Consider the following 13,806-nt stretch of genomic DNA (forward strand, 5'->3'; position numbering starts at 1 on the left):
CCAGACTGGACCCCCAAGACAATGAATGAAAGATCTAGGCTGGAGCTGGCAGTAACAGAAGGTACAGGTCAATGATAGATTAAGCAAGCTGAAGAACACAGAAGCAATTCCCAAGTAAAATTAAAACTACTACATGCATATCCCATTACTCCAAAGGTAGATCGTAAGCCTATCCAAGTTATTCTTCTGGACAATTAATTTGTTCACTTCTGAAAAGGATATTCAACTAGAGCTTGTATCCCATTCTTCTTAAATATTACAATACGAAGTACTGGTCCACATGCATTGCAGACAGTGTAGAGAACATCCTGAAGGAAAAGAAATTACAAATTGGTATAATGAAATTGCAAACAAACTGCAATAGGTTTAAGATTTCTTTTCATAACAACTGCTCTTCACTTGTACATAAAAATGATTGAACAAGTGCTTAAATCTAAAAGATAATCACCAGTCCACAGGAAATTTTCAATGTGCACCATACTGCAAAGGATTAAGAGCAATTACGTGAAATTCACTGTGACAAGTTTTTTAAAAATGTAGACTTACTGTTGTAATTGGATACAAAGGATTCTGGATGGACAAAAAAAGAACATTGTTGATGTGCTTTGGATCTTCAGGACCCCCAGGACGGGTGATGCGCTGACTGGTAGAAAAATTAAAGTAAGCAGGGTGACCTGCAATTGTGACTAAGCGTCGTCTGGAGTAAGCAACGCATTTCTGGGCACTCTGCAAATCTTGGAATTCCACCAGGGCTTGCCGCTTGTTTGGCAACATCATCACATAGCTGCAACATAAAGTTCAGCTGTGAAGAGCTAGCATTAGTTAACAGGAAATTTAGAATTGTAGCTTAAAGTCTAAAAAGCAAAAGATCAAACACCTAAATCACATACCAGAAATAGAGCACAAATCACTACAAATTTACAGTATGTCTTTGCCCTAAAAAGTACTGTCAATATACAAAAATTATTAGTTCAAAAGGTATCTCAGCAGAATTTGGCCAATAAAATTCAATGATCAGCTGGAGATTAGAATTAATTAGAAAGATAAAAGACAGAATGCCTGCAACCTGATTTACTGTGATTGCTTTGGATAATAAACCATACAAGACAAAATAAAAATTGAGCACAGTCATTAAAAGGAACTCTTAAATTGTTTCAAAGGACATGAAGTGTTTGGTAAAGCAACAGGAAAGAACAAGAGCATGGATGGACAAATCTAAATGTGATTTGAGAACTACGATTTGAGATGGATAAACTTTGTCAACCCACTGCTATTGTTCTCAAAATTTTGAAACGAGGCAGTTATTTTAACTTTGCCACAACACGAACATGCACCAGGTAAAGCTCAAGTATGAGAATGAGATAAATTGATTCCATACCCAAGATTTAGTTTTAGTGATATTATAATTGAACTGATCAATTTGAAACTCTTGCACATCAACCATTACTGTCTGGTTTGGCGCAGCATCCTCTCATAACATATGGAAACTACAGCAAACTTTCTGGTTAGCAGATAAGGTAATTGACTACAATCTACCATCACCTTAGGACCAGTATGTGTCCCGGGGGGGGGGTGGGGAGGAGGAAGAATATCTCCAGGGACACTACCCATCCAGCAAACTTCCATTTCCAAAAGCTCCCTCCTGTAAAACACTATACAGTAGAGCTATTAAAAAAGCATTTTAAAAAACGTTATAATGCTGTTAACATTTTAAATACATTGTAGTATTTACCAATATTTTATTCCATATCCATACTTTAACCTCAAGTTAATTTTTGTACAATTCTTTAATGCTTTTATGTGCTGCATGTATGCAAGTATATACTTACAGGGTTGCTAATCCTTCCATTCGTGCATTAAGAATCAGGGCTCCCTAATCAATAAGATCTAATTAAGCAACAATTATCACCAATTTCCAAAGTGCTACATCTCAGAAACCATGAAGCTGGAAACTGGTTCATTTCTAGCCTTGATCATTAGCTGGCATCTTCTCTCCCCTATAAACACCCACCTCCCAAACAACCCCAAGGAAAAAAGATGGCAAAGGTTAGACTTCAACAGCACTGCACCCCAAAGAATCCCTACAATCATTGGGGTCAGAACGTGCATCATCCGAGAACGTTAAAATGTTTGAATCCAATTTTAACATTTTATGCATTACTTTTAGAATAGAAATTTAATGAAAACATACTACCTTTGACATATGAAACAACAAACTGATAGTGTTGAGGATTCAGGTTCCAGAGAATACAACTTAGAAGGGAAGAGAAAAACTGAAACATTAACTTATTTGATGATGACTTAAGTTGGCCCTCAGAATTATCTTTAACTCGCTCATCTTAGGCTGATTCTCCTAAAAGAAGTGTATCATATTAGCTTATGAAAGACTGCTAATAAGGACTGAGGGGAAAAGCCTACACTATTTTCCTCCTAATTTTTTAGGTCTGGTGAAGCTATACTGCCTGTTACATCTTCTGCTATATCTCACATCTTTATTTTGTTTCCAACCAATTTAAGCAGAATTAAGTGATTCATTTACCTTACTGGTCCAAATCGATCAACCCCTTTTACTAGATCAGCTTCAATGACAGAATCACAAAGAGCACGGACATGAACTACAGGCGATGGAGCAGTCTTGTACTGGCTTCTTGGTCGATCTCGATCTCTATCTCTATCCCGATCTCCATCGTGATCCTAAAACGTTAATTTAATAGTGACTTTTGCAGTTATCTCTCCAAAATCCCACATTGTTTACAAACCACCCATTCTTTCTTTGAGGGATATTGCATTAAGTATTAGAAAATTAGTAACCATGATAAAATCTGAGCTATTAGAAGCAACTCCAGAGTGGAATTGAGAGCAAAAAGCAGGTGAAGACAAATACTCTATTATTCATTCTAAATGATTCATTTCCCGCTCCCAAACCGAACATACTGTGGTAGCAATATGCAACATCTACAAGTATGTGCGGGAAATCACACATACAACTGTTAATTTCTTTCATTTTATAGGAGCCTGCAAGCACCACTTCCTTATACAATTTGAAATAGTCCTTCAGTGGAAGGAAAAAAAATGGCAAACATCCAACAGCATGAGCAAGCAGCTCAAAGCTGCTACTCAAGTGATTAGCTGGTCAATAAATGCCAGTGATACATGTCTAAAATTCAGCTCTTTAGCATTAAACCCAATGCTTAATTTTCCAACCAGCTTCTGCAGTCTTCTAACTGTCTTGACATACTGATGCATGGAGTGATGTGTCTGGATGGCATGTGAACAGAAGCTTTTCATCGTATCTCAACACATGCAAAAATAAATCAATCCCAAAATATCTGGTCATGCTGCATTACTGTTTGCAGAGTACTTCTCTGCAAATTATTTGCTGTATATCCTTTACAACAATGGGATTAACAGTTATAAAAAGCTTGAGACCGAGATAGTGAGAAGTCATATAAATACATTTCTTTGCAGTTTCTGAAAATATTGTTTCAAAACTTAAGTGGCAAGGGCATACACAGCTCTCGTTAAATGTTCAGAAGCCAGTTTGTAAATCAGAAATGCAGCCACGAATCAAGTGCCTGTAGCCTCACAACAGCTAGTAAATCCATCCTGTCAAACTCCTAAATGAGTGTTCATACAATGGGCACCCTGGTTAAAATTTCTGTTACTGTGAATAGCTAAGTGAGTAAAAGATTACCTGATTTCCAAAAGGCATAAAGTTAAAGATGACATTTCTTTAATATTTTGGGCAAGATCACTTTTTTTATTTCCATCTTTTACAGTTTCAAAATATCAAAAAAAAAGGAAAAGGGTCCAAAGCAAAAGTTTGGGCACCCTGCATGGTCAGTACTTAGTAACACCCACTTTGGCAAGTATCACAGCTTGTAAATGCTTTTTGTAGCCAGCGAAGAGTCTTTCAATTCTTGTTTGGGGATTTTCACCCATTCTTCCTCGCAAAAGGCTTCTCAGTTCTGTAAGATTCTTGGGCCGTCTTGAATGCACTGCTCTTTCGAGGTCTATCCACAGATTCTCAATGTTTAGGTCAAGGGACTATGAGGGCCATGGCAAAACCTTCAGCTTGTGCCTCTTGAGGTAGCTTATTGTGGATTTTGAGGTGTGTTTAGGATTGTTATCCTGTTGTACACGTTTCATCTTTGACTTTTTTTTAAAAAAACAGACGGTGTGATGTTTGCTTCCAGAATTTGTTGGTATTTAATTAAATTCATTCTTCCCTCTACCCTCTACAGGTCAGACCCTCTTCCCTCTACACAAGCCCAAAGCATGATCGATCCACCCCGTGTTTAAAAGTTGGAGAGGTGTTCTTTTCATAAAATTCTGAACCCTTTTTTCACCAAACATACCTTTGCTCATTGCGGCCAAAATTCAGCATCAAAAGTTTGCAAAGGAACATCTAAACAAGCCTGATACATTTTGGAAACAAGTCCTGTGGACTGATGAAGTTAAAATAGAACTATGTTATTTTGAAACTTGCTCAAAATATTAAAGAAATGTCATCTTTAACTTTATGCCTTTTGGAAATCAGGTCATCTTTTACTTACTTAGCTATTCAGTAACAGAAATTTTGACCGGGGTGCCCAAACTTTTGCCTGCCACTGTATGAACCCCCAGTACACAAGTCAGGCTTTGTAATCTGAATATGCAAAGTCTATAATAGAACACCTCTGCAGATGTTTTCACTTGTTTCACTGTAAAGACAAAGCACAAAGCCTGAGAAAGAAGAAATAAAGTGAGAAACAGACATGGAAGAAGAGCTAAAGGGCTGAAGGAGGAAGAATGTGATAGAAGAGAGTGGACCATGAAAAAAAAAGGGAAGGGAGAGCACCAGAGGGAGGCAATACGCAGGTGAGAAGAGAAGGTGTTTAGAAGAGACCAAAATGGGGAATGGGCAAAGAGGAGGAGGGGAGAGAAGTAACCAGAAGTTAGAAAGTCGATATTCATGCTGTTGAATTTGGTAGCTACTCAGAAAGAATACGAGATGTTGTTCTTCCACCTGATACCAAAACAAGCCTGAATTCAATTGGAATCTCACAGATAACTACAATAGAAATTGGCCATCATACCCCCAACTAACACTAGAGCTACTTTGCTAGATCCAGTTACACAAAAATTGCAAATAGCTACCCAAGATGCTTTCAATTGGCTATCAAGCTTGTAAAACAATTAATTCTCAAGTTGGAATTAAAACCAATACTTACACTTGTAACAAGTTCAGAGCTTAAATTGATATTAAGTACAGTGGATTCTGATTAATTGGGACCAGTATATTTTGGCCCAATTAGCTGAAGTTCCATGGAAATAGTTAAAAATGTTTAAAAAAGACAAATTATTGTAAATTAAATACAGAATAAATTATAACACTATTAATACAACTATAGCACTGTAAAAGAGTCTTGGATCCTAATAATTACCGGAGGAATTTAGCATACACTGCCGCAGTCTTTCGATTGACTTTAGAATGAACAAAAGCAGCAGAGACACCGCATGTACATAATGGACTGCCTTCATACAATGCTATCAATGAGTGCATCCTCAATCTTCATTTTTATTCAAGGTGATTGTCGATACCAGATTCTTTACATTTCCCAATTTGTTGAAGTAGTGAAATCATTCTCACTCCCGGCCATTCCTGGCATCTCCGAGCCCGAATGCTTGAAATCACAGTGCGCAGAACCGTTAAATTAATGCAGAAAAGTGTGAGGTATTACACATTAGTTGGACAAAGCAGGGCAGGAGTTACAGAGCGAACAGTAAAGTACTGAGCAGTGTGTTAGAACAGAGAGATCTGGGAATATAGATCCACAATTTTTTTTTTTTGAAAGTGGCAGCACAGGTAGAAGGTTTCATAAAGAGAACTTTTGGCACACTGCCTTCATAAATAAAAGAATGAGTACAGGAATTGGGATATGTTGAAGCTGTACAACGATTCTGGTGAGGCCTAATTTGCACTATTATGTTAAGTCCTGGTTACAAACCTTCAGGAACGATATCATTAAGATTGAATGAGTGCAGAGAAAATTTACAAGGACGTTGCTGGCACTTGGGACCCAAGTTACATGGAAAGGTGAGAAGTGAAATATTTAAGAGAAATATGAGGATGAACCCGTTCACTGAGTGGCAAGTGCAAAACAAGCTGCCAGCAGTAGGGAACAACAACACACACAAAATGCTGGTAGAACACAGCAGGCCAGGCAGCATCTATAGGGAGAAGTGCTGTCAACGTTTCGGACAGAGACCCTTCGTCAGGACTCAGTAGGGAATGTGGGTTAGATTTCAACTTTTAAGAAATTTGGATAAGTGCATAGATAAGAGGCATTGGAGGTCTATGGTCATAAGTGCAAGTCAATGGGACTAGGCTGAATCATAGTTTGGTGCGCATACTAGATGGGCTAAATAGCAGGTTTCTATGCTGTAGCTTTCTATGGCTCTAAATTGCTTGCTGATTGCAAAACAGAAGCACAGAATTGCAAAGGAAGGCATTGAGTTGGAGGCCATAAGCACTAGCACTGAGACCACTGCTGCTTTCAAGTTTGGGAATTAAAAAGAAATTGAACTTTAACACCCAACATTCGTACTTTAATTCCTAACAGTAAGAAGCAATGTCAACTTTCCTAATAACTCCCTGTGCCTGGTTGGAAATAAGAAGCACAAACACCAGCATTACACAATACCAAACGCCACATTTCTGCAATGTAAACCATTTTAAACGTTTCTTTCTGAATTTCCTTTAGCATTGTCTTAAGAAAGCAGAGTACATCCTATGCCCAGTAATCTAGCACATGTTCAGAGATCTTGGTGTGCTCACCCACCAGTGAAGTGCAACATGAAGGCAAAGAAGGTGCCAATAAATTGTTTTGTCCTATTCCCCCTCCCCCACAACAACTGAGTTTGATATGGTAGAAAGGAAGGCCTACTGCAATTGTACAGGGTCTTGTCAAGAGTACATCCAGAGAACACATTAAGATCTAGTTTAATTAGACAAAGTGCAAACATTTTAGATCAGCTCCAGGTAGGGTACATTTTCTGTACAAGAGATTGAGTAATCTGGGACTACAATCTCCATAGAATAGAAAGGAGATCTCACTGAAACTTAAAAGGGTTGAAGAGGCTCAATGCAAAGAGGATGTTTTCCCTTCACTGAGGAATGTAGGACCACAGAACAGTCTTGGAATGAGGAGTAAGCTTTTAATGATCACGAATAGAAATTTCTTCGAAGGGCAATAAACAGTTGGCATTCTCTCCTCCAAAAGTTCATCCTTCATGCTCAAAGATAGATTTTCCAGACATCAGAGAAATAATGGGGTAGTGATCCAAAATGCAGAGATTAAAAAAAACAGCTGTTATGCTAAATGGCGAAGCAGGCACAAAGTACACTATGGCATACATTTTTTTTTTAAGTTCTGTAAATTAATTATACGAAAACTTGTTCAAAACTCATGGATTCTCAGAAATTGCCAAGATTTACATACAAACAAATCTGGCAGTTTCTGCTAAATCATTCAGCCACTCAGAAGGCTGATAACACAGAATTAAAAACAGGAAAAGCTGCTTAAATAGCCTTCAGAGAGTAATACAGCTGGCACTCCTTATCCATGAGGGATTGGTTCCAGGACCCCTCGCGGATACCAAAATTCACAGATGCTCAAGGCCCTTATTCAACCAGTTTGTGGTGGACTTTAGGACCCAGCAGAACCCCAGACCTTATTTAACCTGTCTCAGTGAGGTGGACATTAGGACCCGGCAGCAGAACTCTGAATCCACTGTGTTTCTGTTCACGAAAATAATCATGATTGAAAATAAAGTGGAAATAATAAAGCGATCGGAAATAGGTAAAACACCATCAGTCATTGGAAAAGCATTAGGCTATGTTAATCAACGATTGGAACAATTTTAAAGGATAAAGTGAGAAAGGCTCTGCCCCGATGGAAGCTACAATTATTACTAAGCAACTCAGTGGTTTAATTATTGGATTTTGATCCTCCACATCAACTCAGAACAGTGGAGTGTGCACTCGGGAGCAGTCTGTCACTCGATCGAACTTGGGAAATTCCGTTCCCGAGCCCAGCATTGAAACATACATTCTGAAGTGTTTTATATGCATAGAAAGGTAAAATATATACTAAGTCAAACATCTGACTAACTGACACTAAATAATACCGGATGTACCTGCTACGACTTACTTAGTAAGAGAACTTGATTTTTTTTTTATCCCGATCCACAATAACCCACGCGCATCCTCCCGTATACAGTCAGCCCTCCTTATCCGCGGGGGACTGGTTCTGAGACCCCCGTGGATACAAAAAAATCGTGGATGCACAAGTCTCTTATTTAACCTGGCTCAGTGCAGTGGTCTTCAGGACCCAGCAGAACCCCGGACTTTATTTAACATGCTCAGTGCGGTGGACATTAGGACCTGGCAGTGCAGCTCTGAATCCGCAGTGTTTCTGTTCACGAAAATAATCACGATCAGAATTGAAAATGAGGTGGAATTAATAAAGCAATCAGAAAGAAGTGAAATGCCATCAGTCATTGGAAAAGCATTAGGCTACAGTCGGTCAATGATCAGAACAATTTTAATGGAGCATTTGAAAGGCCCTGCCCCGATGAAAGCTACAATTATTACTAAGCGACACAGTGGTTTAATTATTGAAATTCGTATGTTTCTTAAGAAAGAAACATGTTCCTTAGAAAGGTAAAATATGTATTATATACTAAGAAAAACATTTGACTAACTGATGCTAATAAATACCGGATGTACCTGTTCCGACTTCAAATCCGACTAAAAGACAGACTCAGAAACGGAACTCATTCATAACCCTGGGATTGCATGTACTTCAAGTCATTTCTAGATTACTTATAATACCTAATACAACGTAAATGCTATGTTAATAGTTGTTACACTGCACTGTTTAGGGAATAATGACAAGAAAAAAAAATACTGTAAATGCTCAAACAACAAGTGCTGGAAGAGCACTTCCGGGTTTTCCCCAATCCGCAGTTGGTTGAATTCATGCATGCAGAATTCGTGGATAAGGAGGGTCGACAGTACCGTGAAATAAAACAGATCTGCCAAATAATAGTTTCTTTTCACCATGGCATCCTGTACCAAGGAAGCACAAGGAGCAATGCAGAAGATGACAGCCAAACAAGATGTTGCCAAAAATAAAAATATAATTTTGTCTGAGGGGAAGAGAAACTTTGGGATGGCATTTTTAACAAAAAAGATCAGGCAGGTTCTAAGCAGAGGACCAATTAACTTTGCACCTGTGAAGAGTGCAAAAAAGATGTTGATAAACTACTTGCATTTTACATTGTGTAAGAAACAGTACCCTACATATTTTAAATAGCTTGAATAAAATGACAGTTGAGAAAAATTAACCAGTTCAAAAGGATTTACAAAGCTAAAGGATTGTTACCAGTGAGAGGTTACACTGACAATGCAAATTCTGTAACAGCTCAATTTCACTACAGCAAAATCTATAATAACTAAAGCTTGAAATATTCATGCATTGATTGAGATATCCATGACTGCACTGTTAATTCACGTTCTGAATTTGTTTCCTTTCATCAGCTTCAGCAAGCTTGCACCCAAAACAAAATTAAGAAAACTTGCCAGGTTAATTTTTGTGGGTACTGTCTGCAAGGAATTTATAGTTCTCCCTGTGACTATAGACAATAGGTGCAGGAGTAGGCCATTCAGCCCTTCGAGCCAGCACCGCCAATCAAAGTGATCATGACTGATCATCCACAATCAGTACCCCATTCCTGCCTTCTCCCCATATCCCTTGACTCTGCTATCTTTCTTGATTTGATTTCTGTTGACTGTTTGGATTTCCTCCATGTGCTCCACTTTCCTAAGATTACAAGTTAATAGTTTAATTAGTCACATGGATGCAATTGGACAGCACAGGCTCGTTGGGCTACAAGGGCCTGTTACTGTGCAGTAGCTCTAAACAAAATATTAATCTACCCACAATTAAATGGCAACCTTTTGGCGCACAAATCTCAAATCATAATTTAAGAACAATAGTAGCCTGGCAGGCACTGAAAGAGGACATCAAGATTCCACCACCAAACAATCCTCCCTCCCCATCTAGAATTTCAGATTAACTGTTTCCTTTTTGACTCACTGACTCGCTCTTCCGTCCCAACATTAGCTCTCCCACCTTATAGAACTTTTCTATTCAACTGTAGGAGATGCAACATCTGCCCTTTCACCTCTTTCCTTCTCATCATGCAAGGCCCATTGACTACCCCACCCCTCAAATCTTTTCAGGTTAAGCAGTATCCTACTTCCAGTGTTGACAACATGGTCTTTATATTTGAAAAACTAAATGCAGTTTGGGTGACACACACAAAATGCCAGTGGAACACAGCAGGGCAGGCCGTTTCGGGCCAAGACCCGTTGACTGTACTTCTTCCTATAGATGCTGCTTGGCCTGCTGTGCTCCACCAGCATTTTGTGTGTGTTGTTTGAATTTCCAGCATCTGCAGATTTCCTCATGTATGCATTTTGGGTGACCTCTTTGTAGAGCAACAACTTCCATCCACAGACATGATTGTTTCTAATTGCCTGTCACCATAACTATTGCCCCACTTGACCTGTCCATGGCCTTCTGCACCATTACAATGAGACCCATTGCAAAGGTGAGGAACAGAGACATCCTTCACCTAGGAACACTGCAGCCTATTAGATCATTGGAAAAACTTTAAAGTTCATGTAACTCACTTTCTCTGCTTCAAAAATGGTGATTTCTTTCTGAAGTCACCTATCTGTGACGCTGGCTCAGGTTTTCCTCTCACTATTTACACAACCCACATCCATTTTAGGCTCCAATTTGTACTTCCAGCCTCATTAACTGGAGGATCTCTACAACAAACTTGGTCCTATCACATATTCACAGTTTCCTAACCACTTCTAGCACACCCACCCCTACAAATTGTTTTTCCCGCCTTCCCAGTCCGACAAAGGATTTCAACCCAAAAGGTTCCTGATCTGCCAAATGTTTCCAGCATATCTGGCTTTTATTTTGGAACAGACCATAGTGATAAGGAACTCTGAATATTGAGATGATGGGACAGAGCACATCAGAGTCACTGCTGTTCTTGCTATTAGAGCTTGAAAGCCAAAGACGAAACCTTTACAGAAGCATATGTTCCTCTGAAAAAAACAAACAGGATGCAAGTTTTCAACTTCTGAAAAAAAATATAATTTTGAATGGAATAAGAAAGAAATCTTTACCAAACTGTAAGAAGTCCTGAACATTTTTTAAAAAAAATCATATACACAGCAAACTTTGCCTCAAGAGACTCAACACATATTGGAACTCTAGCATAACAGAAAATGCTGGAAGAACTCAGCAAGTCAGGCAGCATCTATAAAAATGAATAAATAGTTAATGGATTGCACAGAAACCCTTCACCAGGAAACCTCATCTGCAAGTTTTGTCTTTGCAATTTACTGGCAGAGCTCAACCATCAAGTTCAAGTTTCTCATATGACTGTACGTATATACAAATGCAACAATCTTCCTTCAAAATATGGTGCACCCACAGGCAGATAAGTTAGTAAGATATAACAAAAGTGCAGGTAGTGTACAACACAGATAATAGTAAACTGTTCACTATTCTAGTGATGAGATCTGGGTGGTAGAAGGGCATTCATTAATCACACAGCCTGAGGGAAGCAATTGTTACCCAGTCTGGCAGTCCTAGCCCTGATAATGCTGTACATTCTTCCTGATGGTAGAAGGTCAAAGAGATTATGGGATGGGTGGTGGGTTGCTTAATGAATCCTTTTATATCACAGAATTTATTCAGGATGAGAGTAACATCTTCATATTCATAATTGCCCAAATGCAACAAAAAAAATAGGATTTGCACAGAACTGTTTTAAACAAAATCATTGTGAACTGTTTTAATAAATTGAATCATCAGAAAAGGATTAGAAACTTACAAAAAGGATTCTTACATGAAAGATTTATTCCAGCAATTTATGTCAATAAAATAATGATTGTCTTAATTAAAAGTCTCTGGCCTTCAAGGTTCCTGAAATGCATCTTTAAGTGCATTTGAGGGGAAATACTGGTTTTCAATAGTCCGACCAGCTGCACCTCTTCCTTATTGTTGTTCAATACAAAACTTTATACACACAGAAAAATGTCCCACGCAAGTTGTTACCTAGCCTACACACCAATTTCCATTACCCAGTGCAACAGCTTTACCTTGCTTAAGCAACAAGAACTGCATTAATCAATTTGAAACCATCCTGCCCTGACAAGCAAAGTAACGTCACGCCACCTTTCACTATAACCACAGGCAGAATCACAAAACAGCAATGTTTTATTCACACTTTGATCGTCAACGAGTTATAGTGGGCCTAACAAACACTGTAGAGTAAGTGATGGAATTGTAAACTGTCACAATTCACGTTAGTAACACACCGACAAAGATTTTTAAGAAAACCTTTATTGCATGACAAGGCGTTTAAAGCTTAGTGAATATATAAGTGATCAAGTACTTTGCGTTGGTTCAGGAAACCACAGGGTTTCAAAAGATACTGCCTTCTACACGTGTGGTAGCAAATAATAACCAACCAGAGTACATGGAGAGGTCCACCAGTTCCTAGTTTCTTATGATTGCATACACACCACATTTCATCCCTTTTCAGCAGCTGGCAACCCAACAACACATTCAGCAAAATAATTGTTAAGTTGAGACATCTGGTGCAAATGCGAAGAGGCAAATGGGTGCTAAGATACGCTTTAAGCGAGTATGAATGGTGAAATATTACGAGACCGGGTGGGCACAAGACCAATAGGTGATGAATACTGCAACGTGCCTTAAGCGGGCGGGGCGGGGGGGGGGTGTCTGTCGGGGAAAGCAAACGGCGCCTACTTTTTGTTCATACTACTCCATTTCACTAGGAAACATAACCAGTCCATCTTCCACCACCCTCCCAGCCCTACCCCACCCCCTCCCCTCCCCTCCTAGCAACTCAGGCTTACCCCGGCATCCAAGCCACAGAGGCGCCCGTCATCGTCGCTGTCGAAGTCGCTGTCACTGTCGGCGACCTTCAGCCGCTTGGACGGGTGGTGCGAGGACTCGTAGTAATCGTCCAAGTAGTCGCCCGTGTCGTAGTAGTCTGCCGCGGACATTCTCCACAGGCGTCCCGGGCCGGGAGGCGATCAGCGGGGGAGGTGTGAGGGAATGGACGAGTCGGCCGCAGCTGTTATGTAATCAAAACACAAAACCACCTCCTGCCTGAAAGCAAACTGCAAAGCTGCTGGTCCAGTGGGTCGGAAGGTGAGAAGCAGCTCGCTGGAGACACCTCAGCTCCGCGTCGCCGCTTTTGTCCACAACCTCCGAACGACGATCGTTGGGCGCGTGCACCCCTCCTCTCCCCCCCACCCCAAAACCAGCTCGGCCCTGATTGGTCGCGGGCCTGCCAGCTTATCGGGAATTGGACGCCGGGACAAAGGAGGGAAGGTGGCTCCCGGCAACGTTCCCACATCTCCGGCGCTACGGGCGGGGGGTGGAACCGGCCGCTCTGATTGGGCGCCCGGATGTCAATCCAAGAGCCGCGAGCCCTGCCCTCTCGTCTTCTTCCCGCCCCCCCTCCCACTTTTAAGGTCGAGAGCCGACATCTGCGGGTTCCGCTCGTCGTCTGTGGGAGCAGAGACGGCTGGAAATGCGTAGTAAGACAAGCAGCTGTCCAATTCCGTTTTCTTCCTGCATAAAATCATAAATACAGGCATCTAACACAACGCTCACAAAGTGCTGGAGTAACTCA

At 40.2% G+C, this 13,806-nt stretch overlaps 1 protein-coding gene across 2 annotated transcripts in view; it reads right to left on the reverse strand.

Annotated features, from left to right (window-relative positions):
* LOC132403111 (heterogeneous nuclear ribonucleoprotein L-like) overlaps positions 1-13,549 on the reverse strand; it is a 37,397-nt gene extending 23,848 nt beyond the window's left edge. The window contains exons 1-4 of one of the 2 annotated variants that reach the window (XM_059986402.1): positions 13,022-13,549; positions 2,540-2,694; positions 547-784; positions 221-308 (exon numbers count right to left, since the gene is read on the reverse strand). In XM_059986402.1, coding sequence (XP_059842385.1) covers positions 221-308; positions 547-784; positions 2,540-2,694; positions 13,022-13,171 — 631 coding nt within the window. In that variant the 5' untranslated portion in view covers positions 13,172-13,549. The remainder of the gene's footprint in view (positions 1-220; positions 309-546; positions 785-2,539; positions 2,695-13,021) is intronic. The other variant, XM_059986403.1, reaches the window with a different exon arrangement.
* Positions 13,550-13,806: the final 257 nt, after the last annotated feature.

This window comes from Hypanus sabinus, chromosome 12 (assembly GCF_030144855.1).
Source record: "Hypanus sabinus isolate sHypSab1 chromosome 12, sHypSab1.hap1, whole genome shotgun sequence".
NCBI classification, from domain to species: domain Eukaryota; kingdom Metazoa; phylum Chordata; class Chondrichthyes; order Myliobatiformes; family Dasyatidae; genus Hypanus; species Hypanus sabinus.